General features: G+C 41.9%; 1 protein-coding gene across 1 annotated transcript in view; it reads left to right on the forward strand.

Annotated features, from left to right (window-relative positions):
- Positions 1–19833, forward strand: part of PPM1H (protein phosphatase, Mg2+/Mn2+ dependent 1H) — a 128369-nt gene that overhangs the window by 71960 nt on the left and 36576 nt on the right. The window contains exon 5 of the mRNA XM_054989190.1: positions 10206–10290. Within this exon, the coding sequence (XP_054845165.1) occupies positions 10206–10290 (85 nt within the window). The remainder of the gene's footprint in view (positions 1–10205; positions 10291–19833) is intronic.

Genomic DNA, 19833 nt, shown 5'->3' on the forward strand with positions numbered 1-19833 from the left:
TTTAAAACATGAATGTTCCTTCCTCCCCTCAAGCTATACCAGAGGCAGTTGACAGCATAACAACACTAAAAGAAACACAGTCAATTTTAAAACCAACAGTGGAACACATCAGGTTATTTATTATTTACTGTGTTTATAGTCCACTTTTCTCACCAAGACTCAAAGCACAATGTAAGTTGATAGCCATCCATACAAAGAGACATATGATAAGCGCATTGTAGGTCAATACAATCAATGTGAGGGGACATTGAATTAGCAGTGTACTAGGATTATGATTACAGTAATCTGTGAGCATAGCATATTAGACATGATACAGAGTCTGGATATATTAAAGAAAAATGGTGTTACACCAGTAGTAAACCATGAAAGGAGGAAAGCAGGGTAATGCAAGCAGCAAAATGATAATCACCTCCCTTCCCTCTCTCTCCTTGGCTGACAAAGCAATGAAAAATAAAAGGAAAAAAACCCACGCTGTACTTTCAAGGTGAGGAGTTCTGCCATTTGGGTTCTGCTGGATTTCTCTGGTTCTGTTGCACTTTGTTTGTTCTTTGGGGGGAACTTTGGGTCAGTGATTGCTTTTTTGTGTTTGGGTAAGTCTTTGCCCTGAAGAAAGAATGTGGAGCCCCCTCACACACATTGGAGAGTTGCTGGGGGAGGGCTTGTTCAGGGTCCTGTAGAATCAGAACCTTTGGTCCAATTCACTTGAAATGTTGGGGGAGGTCTTTAAAGGATAGGCAGCCTGAACTGTGCTGCAATTTTGGTGCAGTTTGCTTAAAAAGCAGACCCTCTAGCCTCCGGAGAGATTCCACCATTGGGAATAATGGAGCCCGATATATTCAGATTCCTGAAAAAAGCCAAACCTGAATGCTAAACTGGCGTTTTTGGATCTGAATATCAGGAATACAGATCTTTATCAGATGTTTGATACCCACATCCAAAAAAATACTGATTTTTTTTGTACAGATCCCTATTCCTGATCTCTGCAGGCAGTCCATTCCACAAGGTGAGGGCCACAGCAAAGAAAGCATGGCCTCTGGGTTTATTTCGAGGGCAGACCCATGTAGAGTACATTTCAGTAGTCTAATCTCTCTTACCATGGCCTGGATCTAGGAGGATAGATTGGCTGAGTCAAAGAGAAGGGCCATCTTCCAGGCTTGATAAAGTTGGAAGAAGTGTTTTTGCAGTTGCATTAACTTCTTCAGAAGCAATGTTGGTCCAGTATAACCCCTAAGCACTTAACGCTGTCAGCAAGGGTCAGCTGAACTCTATCAAAGGTAGGAAGAACAATGTACTTTAAGTCCTCAACCTTCTAGCTAGCATTACTTCTGTCTTATTGGTATTCAGTTTCAATTTGTTCTCTCCTAGCCATTTAAGCACAGTGGTCAGTTGGTGTTTCAAGACCTTTACCATCATGAGACTTTGATAGAGACAGGCAGAGCTGGGTCTCATCAGCATATTGGTGATGCCCAGTTCCAAAGTTACGGGTTTTACATAGAAGTTGACTAGTAAGGGGGATAAAACTGCACTAAGTGGAACTCCACAGAACAAGTAACACATTGATAACTAGTCTCCAATAGCAGTTTTTTGAGTACATGTCCTGACACCTGCTTCTGCCTCCAAACATCTTAATAAGGTGGCATGACCCACTGGATTGAAGGCTACATAAAAGTCTGTAGAAGCAATAAAGAGGTTGGACTTTGTCTATATTCACACAGAGATTACGAGTTAAAGGTAGCAGCGCCATCTGACATCCCATAGCCCAGCCTGAAAAGGATCCAGAGCAGATGATTTATCCAAGAAAGCCCAGCATTCATCTTCTATTGCCCAGTCACCTTGCCCAGAAAGGGCAAATTAGGGACAGGACAATAACTGACCATCTAATTTTTCTGTGGTGATTTAAACTATTAGGTGGGTAGCCATGTCGGTCTGCAGTACAACAGGATTTTAGTCCAGTGACACCTTAGAGACCAAGTAGATTTCCAGGATATGAGATTTTGAGAGTCAGAGCTCCCTTCTTCAGACATGAGTAGAAATGAAGATCCCTGAGCCGTTATATCTCAACCAAAGGTGAGTAGGGTGTTACAAGAGTGGGCATCAGGTTGTAAAGGGGAGATTACAATGTGAGATTGCTGAAATAGAATTTATTCACAAATTCAGAACAATGGACTCTCCCCCCCCCCCCCGGCTGAACAAAGACTTTGGATTCTTATCGCACCACAGATGCTAATTTCTGCTCTAATCAAGCTTCATTGTACATTTAAAATCTTGTTGGTCTCTAAGGTGTCACTGGACTAAAATCCTGATATAAAATTATAAATACTCTAACATTAACATGAAAGTGAGGCTAAAAACTTAAAGACATGGTGCTTAAAACCTAGTGTAGGGCATGTAAAAGACTGAGATGGGACAAATGTCTTCTTTTGGTGCCTAAAACAATGTAAATTGGGCAAATTCTCCTTGTGGGAATTTCAAAGCAACAATGCCACTGCTGAAAAGGCCCTGTTGGCACAAATTGACCTAGCCTCAGAACTCAGAGCAGGATCTCTGATTATTGACTTTATAGTACAGGTGCATATTGGAGAAGGCACCCATCTTATGTCTTGATTCATCAACACTGGTATTGTGAATTGTGCCCAGCAGCAAACTAGCAAATACTGTAAAGTTTTTCAACAATGCCATCTTACGCAGAATTGCTTCTATCCAAGCCCCTTGCAATCAGTTTGACTAGAGTAACACTGCACAGGACTGCAGTGCCAAACTGGTGAGATGTAGTCCCAATAAGTTACATTTACTTGCAGTCTACATTCTGCGTTAGTACCAGTTGAAATCTCTAAACTGTTCAAAAGCAGCCCTGTGTAGAGTACATTGCAATAATCCAACCTGAATATAATCAGAGCATGAATAACCATTGCTAAATCCTACTTCTCAAAATAGGGCTGTAGTTAATAAACCAGACAAAGCTGGTTAAAGGTGTCCTGTAACAGAAAGGGGATTGGTGCCTCCATCTGAAACCCAGGATCAGAAGGCATTCCCTCAGAATTATGCTCACTAACCATTTGATTGGCAAAACAATTCCAAATTAGCGTATATGCTTTTCATTTTGTCTTGGTTTCGAACAAGCCTTCCTTTATTTGCTTTTGAACTGGATGTTTACTGACTGTGACTGACCCAAAGTCACCCAGCTGGCTTCAAGTGGAGGATTGGGGAAACCAAACCCAGTTCTCCAGATCAGAGTCCTGTTGTTCCTAAACACTACACCAAACTGAACTGCTGCTTGCTAGATTAAAAAGCATTTCTGCTGAATTGGCTTGCTGTAGTCAACAATAATGTGTACATTTCAGTGGGTCTCACTGAGCCTGAAGAAATGGCAGCTGACAGCGATTCCAGGGCCAATTTTTGAATATGGTACTGGCTACATGGCAGCTGCTGCATAGGACATAGCCATGTAGACATGTCTATGGTCTTCATGATATTTTAAAAGGCTTTCAACTGGGACTGTGTACTCATGACCACACGAAGCTGCCTTATACATTGGTCCATCAAGGCCAGTATTACCTAAGACTGGCAGCAGTTCTCCATGACCTCTTGAGGTCTCTCACATCATTGACTACCTGGTCTTTTCAGCTGAAGATGCCAGAAATTGAACCTGGGACCTTCTGCACACAAAACAGATGATCTACCACGGAGCCACTAAATATTTTAGTTGATCATTTGCTTTTTAATTAACACAGGTGTATATTGCTAAAGCCTTACTATGAATGCCTTTGTGAGAATATGAATGGAATGTATGAAAAGCTTTACTAAAGAAAAGCTACCACTTGTTTGACGGGAAAAGGCCATCTTTATCATTGTCTGTTTATTCCCTATTTCAGTAACTCACCGCAACTACAATGGATCAAAACAAGGATCTGCTAAATTTGCCTGCCATTATTTTAGATGGCCCTTGTTCCGTTTTCCTTGCCTTCCTTCCTTCTACCCTTTGGTGCATAAAGAGATTTGGGAGAGGGTAGCGGATTGCTGCTTCACACTGGCATTTCTGAAGGCAAAACTAGCTAAAGATATTCTTCCTGCCTTTGCCTTCTGTCAGAGGCCTGCGTGTGATGAGATAAGACTTCCCCTGTGTCCTCTGGCAAGGCCCAAGGACTTGGCCATGGATCTTTTCTATCATTTCACACTGCGTTTTGGAAGAGAAAAGAAAAAGGAGTTCCTTTAGTTGTTTTCTCCTTCCCTAATGCTTGGTTTGCATGTGAAAGAGAGAGAGAGCCGCTCTGCACCAGGCATTGAGAAACAAGGAAGCAATGAGAAGGGGACCGCTGCTTGTTTCCAATATGAAATGATAGAAAAGATGCTTACTCCCCATCCTCTGCCCACTTCAGAGGGTCTTCTATCACTTACTTTTGCAGAAGGCAAGTGGCAGCATGAGATTTCCCTGGTGAGCTCAACCTTCTCACAAAGGCCAGTGCGACTGGAAAGACATCCCCCCCCGCCCCCCGTCCTCAATTCTCTATCTGTATTCTTTACAATTCGTGAACTCGGGATGCATATTTTTATACCAGCTTGTCGAAGGCCTTGGTGTTTGCCTGAGGCCATAGAGGGCAATTACTATGACTGAATCAAGGGAGTCCATTCTTCAAAAGTAAAGTTTGCCATTCAGTCTCATCTCTCTAGATTAAGCTTTTTCCTGCATTTAGTAAACTAAATGGGTATTTTGTTAATCTGCTATTCTAAACAATTTGCGCATAGCTATACTTTTCATCCATTCGGTGGCTTATACGTGTACTGCAAATACAAGCCAACTTGATGGCATGTAAATACTTAAACACCAGATCACTATATTCTTTTTCAGGATGCTTTGTAGTAAAATGCAGCAGCTATTGAATTACTAAAAAGATCATCCTTGCTTTTTGAGCCTGAAACAGTATCTGCCACAAATTATCCCAATGTTTAATATTGCCATTTGCAGGCATTAAGATATTCATTCAACATGTTTGTTGTGGTAGAGGCAGATACTGGAAGAAACTGGTAGACTATACATTCACTGAATGACCCAAAGTGACCTCCTTGATGTCTTGCTCTTTAACTTTATATGTTCTTGAGAATTCAATGGAGATACATGTCATATATTACAACAGATTATTTAAAGCTCTGTTCGTTCACTTGAGATAGTTTTTAACTCTGATTTCCAATTTGCCTTTTGGCAGTACAATTCTAAAGGTCTACAGACCAAGGCTGTATACAACTTTTCCTTATATCTTTGTTTTTTGTTTTTTTTAAATTTTTTTATTGGTGAGTAAATTTTACATAAGTTCCCCATATTACCTAAATTATAACAACCCCCACCCTTTCCCCCCCTCCTTATTGACTTCCAACAGCTTTCCAACCCTTAACCCATCTTATCGTTTAAATTATTTTTAACTATATTCTTCTAAATCTTATATATATTGTATCCCTTATTCTAAGCATGTTCAAATTATTCTATATCTCAGATTCTCTAATATATCCATTCTATTCCTAACTGTTTAACCTATCTATTTTTAATACAATCTTCTTAATAATAGTGTTAGCTTAGATTAATTAATGACTAAATTTCCCCATTAATGGTAAAGTTACTTCTCTCCCCCCTTTATAAAATCACAAATTAGTAATTCTCAAACTGCCACAGTCCTCCTTTCACATCCCAACTTTTCCTTATATCTTTGAACAGATTGTAGAGCTAACAAACATGGCCTGTTTCACTTTTTGTTTTTGGACTGAAACTAGTGGGCGGCTTTAGATCTCGTAATAATAGTAAACAAGCAGTGAATATCCTTTAGTTTTACTGTGGACAGGATCCATCAGGAATTTCTCCTTCCGTTGTTTATGCTTTTTGTGTAACTATGGTATCAACAGGGATGTCACAGGAGGAACTCTTGATGGATATGTGTCTCATTAGTTCACGTTGTTCATGCTAGGTGATATTTTCTCAGTCGTTGTAAGCTGTTCTGCCTTGTCTGTCTATACAAATGGACCTTTTGAAAAACTCTCTGTCCTTGGAATTGACTTGTTCACAGGCCATAATTATATCCAAATTGATGGCACAATAGTAACTTATTTAATCATGAATTACGCCTATGCTTTCTAGGGAAGAGTTGATCCAGGCCCGTAGCAAGATGTTATTGCAACAGAGCCTGAAGTCTTCTGGATGAATGGAAAAGGCTGATGGGAATGTGATTAAAAACAAAACAAAACACTTTTTGGTATTATCCCTTATGTGTTTGTATGGGCCATCAATTCACAGTCAACTTATGGTCACCCAGCAAGGACTGTCAAGGGCAAGTGAGAATCAGGGATGCTTTGCTGTTGCCTTCCTCTGCAGAGTCTGCCTTGAGGTTGCTCATCCAAGTACTGATGCTGCTTGACTTCTGATGAGATTGGACTGTAACATGCCACTTTCCCTCCTATTATTCAGTATAGTACTTAGTAAATCTAAAATTGTTAAGGGAACAAAAAAATGCTGAAAATTGAGACTGAGGAAAAACATACTGAACATAAATCTTTTGTCACTTAAACTGTAGAGAGGGAATCTTCTTTGTCTTTACTTCTGTGCAAGACTTTTGTCATGCTTGAAGTGGCCTTCAGAAGAGAGATACTGATGGTTAGGCTTGTCATTTATCAAATGTCCCTGGCAAGGGCCATCTTCACACCCTCCCTCCCTCCATGTGTTGATGCTTGATTTGCATGCATGATTTATCCCTGCCATACGATACATTTGCATGCTAGCCTCTGTATTTATTCATGCTATATATGAGCAGATAAAAAACCCTATTTATTTCCTCTAAGCTTAAATAAACATTTTTAAGAATAGCTGAAAGGTACTAACATCAAGAAACTGAGCTGTGCACTAGTGCTGGATGGAACAATATTAAAAAAAATGTAGTAGGTGGTACTAGCCTTTCAGTAGAAGGTAAACTGTACTATTTGTTTCACTTGTTGAGTAGGTGATTCGGCAGCATGTGCAGTCATCTTTTTGTTCGCCTTCCCCTGAGTCTGACACTGATGATGGTCTCATCTTTTCATTTCTGAAGGAGCATGTGCGTGTTTAGCGTGATGGCTGTTGAATTCAGCTAGAACTTCTAATGTGGCTGCAGAGTTGAAAGGGAGAATTGGAAGGTGATTTATGGTACTCTTATTATAGAGTTCCTGGTGTCTTCACTTGGGTAGTAGGTTCCCCACAGTGTTACCGGAAATGGTCTCCTTGCAATAAATATGATTTATGGGGGAATTAGCTAGCAAGGAAGACGGCTAAAAAAGAGGCGGCAACTGGGATCTGTCACCTTTGTATACCAGGTCCCTTCCTACAATAGAACAAGCGAGTCTGGTGCTTAATATAAAACAATAACTTTTTATTGAACACAGGAACTTCATGCACATACACACCAATTACTGGGGAAAATAATTACACACACACACAGAGTCCTAGAAAATGTAGCCAGAAATTGGTGATAGCAAGAGGGAGTAAATATATCTACCTATCCTGAGAAGGGGGTCCAGTCCATGGAGGAAAAGAGTAGCTTCGAATGCCAGCATCCTTGGCCAAGTGACCCTAAGGGAGAAGCCAGAAAGCTTTCATGATTTGAATGGGGCCAAGGCCTACCTTTATAGGTAAAATGTGCCCTGAGGTGGAAGAGCCCACCTAGCCGTTAGAACAAAGGCTCCAAACGGTTAGTTCCTGGGTTAGACAAAAGGCTTGAGTACGTTGATTGGCAGCTGCCGAGGTGTGTGAATACAAATGTAAAACTAGTTCTAGAGCTGTACAAAAAGGATAGTTTGCTGAAGAAGTCCACTGGAGCTAAGTTAATGAATTTAGGTGGGGAATGCACTGTTCCAGGAACGACTGTCTATACTTACGAATGTCATTTGATTAGCTCCTCAATCATGGACAGGAGATCTCATCACGAAAGGAGGGAAAGGAATGTGCTAAGTGGGGGTAACTCTGTGAGTCCTTTGTTGTTCTGGGCACCGGTGGGGCCGGCAAGATAGTAAATCCAATCAAGCCACGGTCACTCCGCCTTCCAGGGCAGCATTCCTTGCATGCCTGGTACTCCCGGGCGGGATGTAGCAATGGCAGGGGCTCTCTGGTGGCTATATAGTAGCCATTTTAAACTCCAGAGGCTTGTACACTTTTAATATTACACGCAGCTATATGAAAACTGCTGTACAACTGGTGAAGGCCGGGCTGACTGCTTACAACAGGGCAGCTTCCATGCCTGAAGTCCAGTGCCTTTCTCCTGCCCTGTCTTGAGGCAGCTAGTGTTTGGTCTGCCTCTGTGGTTTTGTTTGCAAACTGAGATGCATTAGGGAAAAAATTGGGAGCTTGTGCATTAATTCACAAAGAAGGGATATATTTAGGATGCACCATACTTTGCCAGTAGCCCTCCTTGAAATATATTTTCTATCAGTGTACTTAAACATATCCAACATATTGGTTATTCTACAGTAGTAGGTTATTGTACAGAAGCTATCCAGTATCAAGAGAATTGTGTATATTAACAGATGAAAAGGTGGCATAGAAGACTACACCATTGCCATCTACTAATGTTTACTCCTGGAATATCTGGGTCCACAGTACAGTGATGTGTTTTGTATATACTAGGTATTAATTGTTAAGTCTGTGCAGTGCATTTCTGATTCTCATTTGTTCCAGTAATCTTGATGGGCAGATATGAAATGGATATGCCTTTTAGATTGCAGTCACTTCCTCTAACTATGATTGTGTGACTAATAAAAAGGCATTAGAATACAGACCTGTTATTAAAATGGGTATGTGAACATTGAAGTACAATAAGAACATTATTCATCAATTTCTCCCCTTGTATATCTTAATTATAGTCAGTTACCCTAGAAAAGAATAGGTAAGCTTCCATGTCCTGCAGAATTGCGGATGAGAGGATTCATGAGGAACATAGTCTGTCATATCAGGAGAGTTCAAATGGATGAAATACCTTGTCTTGTATGTATATACTTTCTACTTCATTTGGGGAGTTTATTTGAAAGGTCACTGTTGCGTGTTGTTAACTTCCTCAAAAAAGTGGTCAATGCAGCAGTTTTCTTACAGCAGCTTAAACTGGATTTTTTCAACCATATCTGAATGGAGCATACTTTTAGTGTTCATGACCTGATATTTGAAAAAATATTCCAAAAGAGTGCATTATTGATAAGTGCTCAGTCATCATGGACTGGCTTTTCTCTTGTTGAATAGTTTTTGAAGTTTTAGTCTGTTTGCTATGTTATTTAGCTGGTTCCCTATAAAGATGGCTCTTTAGGCAAAATTTCAATAGAAAAATGAGGTATTTCCTTTTGTAACACTCACTGATCTAATTCTTGTATCTTCTTCATTTTCTTTCCACCTTTTCTCACTCTAAGCTTCATAGGAAAGTATAGCTATCACTACCTTCCAAGGTTCAAGTTTGTAGTATCCTTTGCAGGGGTAGGATTTGTTTGGTTGGTAGACTGATAGATTTAAGTCAGCAGTTGTGAAACTTCAGCTACCTGAGGACCCCCATTTTAATTTAAATTTTTGTGGCTCCCCAAGTTTTTAACTGGTGCCTGCCATGTGCCAGACAGCCCCTTTTTAAAGTGTGCAAGAGATACAAGGCACACATATCCCATAGAGGCCTGTGTCCTCAAAACAATATAGTGAGAGTTGCAGAGGCTGAACCCCCCCCCCAGCTTAAGTAGAATGTTACATATGCTAATGCTGATACTTTATACCCCACCTTTGTCCCCAGTGAGGACCCAAAGTGGCTTATACTGTTCTCTTCTCCTCTGTTTATGAGCTGAGTGTGAGTTATATCTCCTTTGGCAGACCTTGAATAACACTGGTATTTAAACAGGGATTGCTTTACCATCTCTATTTGCTGCCAAGAATAGATATATTCTGACATGACTGGAAAGCAGATTTCCTGGATAATTTAAAGACAGTAGGTTAGAGGGCAACATGTAACATTGGGATCATAGCTGCCATGAGTTTCTTCAACCATCTTTGCTGGAGTTCTTTTATTGTATAGGTAAATGGACGTTGTTTACTATTAGGCTCTGTAACCACAGAGAAAAATGAGATGGACATACTGCCTCTTCTTTCCCAGAAGCCACTAATAGTTCTTTAAACAGATCTGTTCCCCAGAACAAGATTTCAATTCCCTCACTGTGTACTCTGGATATTACAGGGCCATAATAATCCGAAATGGAGAAGTCATTCCGATGTCTTCAGAATTCACTCCAGAAACGGAGCGTCAACGTCTTCAGTATCTGGTAAGAGGCTTAAGGACTTAACATTAGAAATTGGTGATGTATATTGACTTTCTTGTCCTTGACTGATATTATCATACCTTTAAAAACCATTCTGAATATGGGTTTGGATCCAGCCAACATTTCTGTTTTTGAAAATGAGAGGATGCTCCCTTGAGCATTTAATGCTCCCTTGAGCATTAAAAAACTATTCTGGAGATCTTGGGACTGTCTTGGACAAAATCCAGGTGGGGTTTTGGTACAAAGAGAATTAGGTGAGATTGAATGGAAAAACTGTCTGAATCCAGCCCATTAAGAGCAGTAGGGTCACATCAGAATCTTCTCATTTTGAGTTGCTACAATTTTCTGACAGCTCATCAACAGCTCACAATCAGCATCACACACCATGTTCAGATGTGTGTGAATAGCAAAACCATGGGTGCAGAAACTGCTGTAGATGTCAATTGTAGAGTTCTGTTTTTTCATTGACTGCCTTCCAGCTAATTTAATGCAGATATTTTTGTAAGCATTGTTCTCAGAAATGCTCTTGGTTGATGCTTTTTCGGAGAAAAGGTTCTTGTTCTTTCATAGCCGTGGGCTCATGTAGGGAGGTGTTTGGTGCAATATTGCAACTTTTTTGAGGCTAGATGACTCTTCCGAAGTTCATTCTTACTTTGATAGCCATGTTAGAAAAATGGTTCACTTTGAAGAGGCACAATAATGGCATTCCTCTCATCATTTTTTTTGTAAATATTTTGTACCTATTGGGCATTGTCATATTAAATTTTGTTTAAAGTAATGCTGTAAAATTGTGGAGGTGTGAGATATCTAAACAGTATTTATATATACCTGTGTCAGGCCTGGCTAGGGGATTCTCTCAGACTCTCCACTTCATCAAATACAATTGTATGAGTTAACGGTCTTCATTAGAGATTGCTCCCTATAGAAGTGCACTTGTACATAGTAATTGCCTGGAATGCCAAAGCAAAGTCTTCCCCTAGAGGTTATACCTCCAGTCCCCTCCCCCCAGTTCAAACAAGAGTCGAAGTCAGCAAAAGTCCTGAAAGAGATGCAGAGCTGAGTTTCCCAAGGTCGGTTCCTAAATGTTCAGTTCCAGCTGCACTTATAACATCACTCAATCCAAGCAAAGCATAGCCAAGATACAGTGAAGGAAGAAAGCTACACTACTACCCAGCCCCCCCCCCCCCGTAGATATACATTCACATGTATGGCAGGCAGGCTGGCTGGCCTGTCTTACACCCTGACCATGAATTATCACTGTTGTTACTGGTGAATATTAGACAAGTTGCTAATGGATAATGTGGGACTTGCCAGTGGCCTACATGCTGCTTTGCTGGTGCCCGTAAAATTGCTTCTCCATCAGGGAACCATTTGGATCGCTTATGCATTCTAATCAGCTATAGGTAAATCTAGAATGTAGACTGATGGGGAACCTAGAGAGACAAGAGCTCTCAAGAACTCTCTTACTTGACCTTGAGTTGTTGCCCAGGTCAGCCCAAGAGCCAAGACTACCTCTGCATATATCAAATACTGTTATTGCACTAATCATAAATGAAATGGTTGAATTATCTAGCTTGGCAGGTGCTGAAAGACCCACATGTTGCTGATAATCTTTTTTCAACTTTGCTTGTGGGAATAAATCATTTGAAAACTCCAAAGTGAAAACCCTTTGTCCAGCCACTGCATCTGGCACGTTTGACTTGTGTTTTAAATTCCAACAAAGCAACTGGCACCTTAAGCATATGTTACAAACCAATCTGTTTCTGTCTAAAATCCAAGCTTAAAACTAGTATGTCCTCATTACTGCCCTACCCCACTGTGTGCAGAGTCTGATTGGGGCAGTTTGTGAAGACCAGATGGCCTTTCCCTTCTCAAGAATGCTTGCTCCAAGTGTAACATTGCTTGGCTGGCTATAAATATTGAAAACAGTGTGTGGATAGGGAAGGGGGCGTCTATAACTTACTCTGTATGCAGACTTTGTTGTTACTTAGCCACATTGCCCTAGTCTGAAATCTTACAGAGGAAAGAACTACTTTGAGGAATATTCATATTTACAGAGACAAATACAAAGCACCTGTAATAAATATTTATACTTGCCTACATTTAAAATAATTTGTTTGTCGTTTAAATTAAAAGGGGGGAGTTGGCATTGCTCTAAGAAAGCAAAGATAAAACATTCCCTGTGAGGATCTGTTTTTTGCCTTCCTCTTTTGATGTCCTTTCTGGTTAGATCTGAAAACAGCAACTGATTGAAAAACATTTTTGCCATTTTCCCTTACCTTTGTTTGTTTGGGTTTTTTTTGCCTCAATATGTAGCAAATATGCTTGTGCTATGGAGATCATGTTCAAAGAAACTACGTGGAAGGTATCGGAAGCGTGAAACCACATTAGGGAGACTGTTTTCAAATGCATTAGAAGCAACACATAGTGCCCAACAATTCTAGGAAAATGAAGTGCTCTTTAGGGGTACAGATCTCAAAAGGATCCACATTGAGATAAGAACCACATCTCAAAAGTTTAGTCCGGTTTGAAACCAACATTTCTCTCCCATCCTCATGTACCCTTATTATCAGGTTTCTAACTAGAGTGGTTTAGCAGCTTGATCAAATCTTCCCTTCAACACTTCTCCAACCGATACTGTACATTATTTTGAGAGTATTCGTCCCAAGCGGTTTCCCACCACCACTGTTAGCTCTAGAAGTCTCCCACCAGTACTCATATGTCTATTTCAAGTGCACCCTACAACTACCCTCTTTTCTATCTCACGTATCGTTTCTTCTTCTGCTTCCTCCTAGTCCTCCGTTTTAATGTAATTTTTTTGTATATGTCATTTGTTGGAGATATAAATGAGATTATATGTACACTCACACACTTAACAATTTGCAGTAACCAAGAACTAGTTTAGCTTTTTCTTCTTTTCCTCCCTTGTTTAACATTTCCCAAAGAGAGTACTCACAGCTGTGTAAATCACACACACTCACACATTAACTGCTTACAACTACAAAGAATAAAGCTGTAACAAAAATGAGAAAGTGAATAGTATATACTAGAGATTTTGTCTGTAAAGCTGGCCAAATCAGGAGTACCCATCGTAAATCTTATATAAAATGCAAAACCATGAGATAACAAATTTTGAATATTTTACCAAAATTAGATTAGCAACAATCCCATACTTAGCAAGTCATTTTTCATTTATTTCAAGCTTTTGATTCTCTCTGGTGTCCTACAGATTTCTATTTTGTACTCAAACATGCTAATTTATACTAAGAAATAAAAATCTGACTATGATGGGTTGAAAAAAACTGTTTATTTATTTGATTTATAGCCTGCCCTCCCCGCAAACGAGTTTAGGTCGGGTTGCAATAAAATGCTGAATAGGCATTAAAACATATAAATACAGTTAAAAACCAAAAAATAACCATAAATACATGCAAAACAGCATTTCGGATGGCGCTCCCCCCCCCCCTCCAATTCCCCAATCATTATGTAAACAAGCAGAAAAGAACAGAACAGAAGGGGTGGGGCCACAGTTTATAATAATCTAGTGACTGCACTTATAGGGGGAAGATGATTTTGTTGTCCCTCTGGCAGGAGACCAGTAGAAAGGGTCCTAAGATAATCAAAGACTGGCCTTAACTATGTGCCTGGTAGAACATCTCTGTTTTACAGGCCCACTGAAAGGATATAAGATCTTGGCAGGCCTGGATGTCCTCCGACAAAGAGTTCCACTAGGTTGGGGCCAGGACTGAAAATACCCTGGCCCTGGTTGAGGCCAGCTGGGCCTCCCTGGGGCCAGGGACTACCAGTAGGTTCTTATTTGTAGATCTTAATGCTCTCTGGGGTACATACGGGGAGAGACGGTCCCGCAGGCATCCTGGTCCCAGTCTGTTTAGGGCTTTAAAGGTTAAAACCAAAATCCAAAACCAAAAAAAAAAAAAAAGGTTAAAACCAAAATCTTGAAACTAATCTGGAATTTGATGGGGAGCCAGTGCAGCTGCTTCAGGATGGGAGTAATATGTGCCCTGTATGGTGTACCCATCAGGACATGTGCAGCAGCATTCTGGACCTGCTGTAATTTCCGGGTTAGATGCAAGGGAAGCCCTGTGTAGAGTTACCGTAGTCTATTCTGGAGGTGACCATTGCATGGATCACCATAGTTAGGTCATGGGTCAACATATAGGGCACAAGCTGCCTGGCCTGTTGAAGATGGAAGAACGCAGACCGAGCAGTTGCCGTCACCTGTCCCTCCATCGATAAGGAGGAATCCAGTATCACTCCAAGACTCCAGACCAATGAGATAGGCGCTAATGATGCCCCATCAAAGGTCAGGAGCTGGATTCCCAAATCTGAGGAAATTAAAGGGTTCCTTTAGGACTGAACCACGTGAGAAAGAAGGCAAAAACCCCCTGAAGGGAAAAAACAAACTATCCTATTAAATATATTTTGTTTATTTGTATAGCTTCTTTTTTTACTGTAAAGTGCACAGTGCCCAAAGTGCTTAATAAGTGTAATAAATACGCTGAATACAAATCCTAAATAAATAGTACCTAAGACTCCCAATTTAAAATCCTAGGAAAGGGGAAGTATGCATATACATCATATATAGTCTTATATACACCACTGGTTGCAAAAAATGCTGCAGTGAAATACAATACTGCAATAAATGTCCAAATCACAAGGTGGAAATAGTTCCAAAGTAGGCTTATCTTCAGTGTAAATAAAAAGGACTGTTTCTTCTTTCTTATTATAAGCACATGAGCTTGAATCCAAAATACTTCAGAAGACACGATACTCTCACCATCTCCATGTAGTAGATGGGCGGATCCTAATGGGCATTGCCAGCTTTTTAAATCCCATTTCGTATACAAACTTTATCAAAGGCACAAGATTACCACATCAAACACTGTAAAATACAACAATAAATATTATTAAAAACAAAGCCATCTGTGGAACATTTTTGTGCAAGAATCTCTGTAACTTTACTTACATACAGCGTTTTGGCAAGAGATTTGTATCACTCAGTTGGTGTTTAAGCGACAGAATAATAACCAAAGGGGGCATGTTTCTGCCTCCCTCCATTATAAAGCCTGAATGCAAACAGCTATACATAATATTAAAGGGACAGAGCAATATTAACCAACAAATCATTCATAGAAAACAGGAAAACTCAATACTACTGTTCAGACCATGTGAGGTTAGTGATTTCAAATTAAAGATCCACTCTGCTTCTTTTCCATTGAAAGTTTCCATTGAGGATCACTCCCATCTGTCATTGTAATTACAGACAGCACTGAGAACTTAAATAAATTGTTGCCTGAATGGCAATCAACAAAATGGGAAACAAGGGGAGCATCTAAGATTTTATTCTTTATCTTTGACCTATGTTCTTGTATCCTGATTTTTAAAGGTCTACATGTACTTCCTACATACAATTTTAAACAAGGACATTGTCTAAAATGCACCACATTTGTAGTTCTGCAAGTAGAAAAAGTGGAATCCTTGAATGGCAAATCAGTACAGGGGTTTAGGACAGTAGAGGCTTTAACTACAAACCTACAGATGATACAATTTCCACATGGGAAATGCCCCTTAGGTTCTGAGGACTTAACACCTTGTTCCTGATATTTAGAGTGTACCAGTATGTCCTTGAGATTTCTGGTATGGCTAAATCCTATCTTAGGAAACTCATTACACCCCAGAAGATCCCTTACTATATGCCAATATTTCTTAATGATTTTACTAATTTTAGTACAAGAAGGAGTGTAATCAGTGGCCCATTGAATTGTCTTATCAGGTACTATTTATCCTATTTATTTAGGATTTGTATTGAGCATATTTATTACACATTAAGCACTTTGGGCACTGTGCACTTTACAGTAAAAAAAGAAGCTATAAAAATAAAATATATTCAATAGGATAGTTTGTTTTTTCCCTTGGGGTGGGGGTGGGTTGCCTTCTTTCTCACGGGATTCCCAAATCTGGCAACCTGCAGCCCAAGTACAGGACCTCCGTCTTTACCGGGTTCAACTTCAGCTGGCTCTGCTTTACCCATCCAGCTACAGCCTCTAAAGCTTTTACTAGGACATCAGGGGCAGAGTCAGGCCGGCTGCCCATCAACAGATACAACTGGGTGTCATCCGCATATTGGTGACAACCCAGTCCGAAACCTCGCACCATCTGGTCAGGCGGGCACATGTACAGGTTGAATAACAAAAGGGAGAGTATCGCCCCTTGCGGAACGTTGCACACCAAAGGCTGGCATGTGGATAAGCTCTCCTCAAGCGCCACCCTCTGTCCCCAATCGTGGAGAAAAGAGACAAGCCACTGCAAGGCAGTCCCTTGGATCCCCACCTTGGTGAGGCGGTGGGTCAACAATTTATAATTGACTGTGTCAAACGCTGCTGAGAGATCCAACAAAATCAGCAGCACTGACCCACCTCAATCCAGATGTCTGCGAAGCTCGTCCGTGAGGGTGACCAATACTGTCTCCATCCCATGTACTGGGCAGAAACCAGACGAGAATGGGTCCAGGATGGAAGAATCCTTCAGGAAAACCTACAGTTGTTCTGCCACCGCCCACTCAATCACCTTCCCCAGAAACCGGAGGTTTGAGACTGGTCAGTAATTGGACAGATGGGTGGGCTCCAAAGATACTTTTTTCAGGAGAGGCCTCACCGCAGCTTCCTTCAGCACTCCAGGGATAACCCTGGAGCTTAGTGATTGATTAATAATAGCTTCCGATTGGGCCCCCAAGCCATCTGTGCTGGCCTTCACCAGCCATGAAGGGCAGGGGTCCAGGGAGCATGTGGTGGGCCTCACTCGCTGCAGGATCCTGTCATCTTCCTTCCAGGACACCAGACTGAAGGGATCTAAATAAGGGCCAAAAGATGGCCAAGGAGCCTCCAGTTCCCTTACTGTATTAACTGTGGCCAGCAGATCACGGCAGAGAGACAAAATTGTATTTGCAAAGAAGCTCCCAAAAGCCTCACAGCTAATAACTGAATTATTAATTTGACAGTCTCCCTGAGAAAGGGAGACCAAGGACCAAACCACTTGAAACAGTTTTGCTGGGCATGAGCTTGCAGATGCTACAGAGGTGGCATAGAAATCCTTCTTTGCTGCTTTCACAGCCACCTCATAGGCTTTCATAAACGCTCTATAAGATGATCTTGTCTCTTCGCTCCAATTCCACTGCCACACTCGCTCAAGCTGTCTCAGTTCCCCCTTCATCTGATGTAGCTCCTCTGTATAACAGGGAGCCAGTCCGGCAAGGGAACAGAGAGGATGAAGGGGAGCAATTTCGTTGATGGCTTCAGAGAGATAGTCATACCAGTCCCCCCTACCAGCTCATCCAACAAACCACTGGGGGCATCGGATCCCACAGAGCATCCTGGAAACAATTGGATCCATTAGCCTCCATGGGTGAGCATAAATTAGCTTGCCGCCTATGCAGGAGGGGGCTGGTGCTCCCAAATGAGCATTCAGAACAAAATGGTCTGACCATGGCACTGCTTCAACGGCATCAAGGTCCACCTGTATCCCCATCCCAAAAATCAAATCTAGCGTGTGGCCTGCTTGATGTGTGGGAACTGAAACAATTTGGAAGAGTCCCAGTGCTGCCATGGATGACACAAGGTCCAAAGCCTGCACAGAGGTGGCATCATCATCATGGACATTGAAGTCACCCAGGACCAATAACCTAGAGTGCTCCAAGACCCAGCCCGCCACCACCTCCAGCAGGCTTGGCAGGGTAGCTACTGGCATGCTAGGCAGCCGGTACACCAGAAAGCCAAGCTCTCCTCAGTATCCCACGTCAGGCCAACACAATCAATGCCAGTAAACTTTAGTATGGGGAGTGGCTTGAAGGAGAAAGACTCTCGAATGAGTATCGCCACCCCTCCCCCGACCATCTGTCCGAGACTGGTGAAGGACCGAAAACCGGGGGGGGGGGGAGTTCTTTCAAGGCGACTGTTTAGCCATCCCTCACCCAGGACTCGGTCATGCATACAAGGTCCACATTCTTTGCTGCAATGTAGTCTTGCAGCATTTTGGTCTTATTATTTATGGACCTGGCATTGCACAACAGCAGTGCTGGAGGGAGGCATTTCATCCTCCTAGCTCCAGAACCAGCATGGCTTGGGATGGAGCGCAGGTTGGAAGGACACCGAGCTCTACCACGTCTATGTGGCCTTCTTTTCCAATCCCATGCCCCACTGCCATACCTCCCTCAGCTCTAGAGCACTGGGATCTCCATCCCTGCCACGGTCTCTACTGTCACACTCATAGATCTCCCCACTCTCCACTCCATCAACTAATACATGGCAATATAACAATCTAATATATACAGTCTGAACCACACTTGGTCCTAATTACCCTCAATACCTCCCCCCCATCCTCAGCTACCAGGCATAATTTCCAATACAGCCCCAGTTAATTCCGACATAACAGTAAGACGTGTATTCAGGAACAAAAAATACCACCGTAACAATTCATTCATACCCTGATAGTAGTCTCCAAAAGGCAATCTAAAGGTTCTCGGCTGATCTCACATAAAAGATCAACAGTTTTGTTTTAGTCCAGCAAACAGAGCAAGGCAGCCCAACTTTCAGAGACAGTTGGCAGGCTTGCATGCTCCAGTTTCTTCCAAGCCTCCAACAATCCCTAATCATCCCCACGGCTCTTTGGGTACCCTGAGTCCATGTGGATGATCCAGTTTCAGAAGAAAAGGTAATTAGGCACCAGAAAGCAAGGCATCTACTGCCCAACCACCACAAGCCCGGCATCAGGCAGTTTACTCTAGCTTCAGGCAGACAGCTGTTGATAAGATGGGCAACTGTGGAGTATGCAGCTGGTTTCCTCCACATCTCTGCAGCTCCCACACACCGGCTCTATCTAGGGGGCCTACAGCCCCCGGGATCTGGGCATTCGGGTAGCCAGCAGCAGTTGGATCACCAGTTGCGCTGCCCTGCTGCTCTGCTGTCTCAGCCGCCCCCAAAGTCACCATATCGTGAGAGTTTATGATGTAACATGGCTCAGCGTTAGGCTGCACAGGCTGCACAGCTGCGCCCTCTGTTTTCAACGCTGCTCACACCGGCATCCTTTCACTACCCTTGGTGTTCCCAGTGTCATACAGGTCACTGGGAAATGTTTACTACTATCATAAAGATAAATCACACTGTGGATTCTGGCTCTACCCCCAGGAAACTGGGTACTCATTTTACTGACCTTGGAAGGATGGAAGGCTGAGTCAGCCTTGAGCTGGCTACCTGAACCCAGCTTCCACCAGGATCGAACTCAGGTCATGAGCAGAGCTTGGGCTGCAGTACTGTAGCTTACCACTCTGTGCCACAGGGCCCTTATTTCATAGTGAAGATGCCTGTAAAACAGCTGACTCCAAAGCATGTGATACAGAATATTTCAAATAGATTTGTGTGAATTTATATTCTCCATACAATGTTCCCTGACTTACTGTAGGGAATGCTTGCACAAAGAATATGTGATTCCATGGATTCAATAACAGATTCACAGCCATGTTTTCACACTGTG

This window comes from Eublepharis macularius, chromosome 9 (assembly GCF_028583425.1).
Source record: "Eublepharis macularius isolate TG4126 chromosome 9, MPM_Emac_v1.0, whole genome shotgun sequence".
NCBI lineage: Eukaryota > Metazoa > Chordata > Lepidosauria > Squamata > Eublepharidae > Eublepharis > Eublepharis macularius.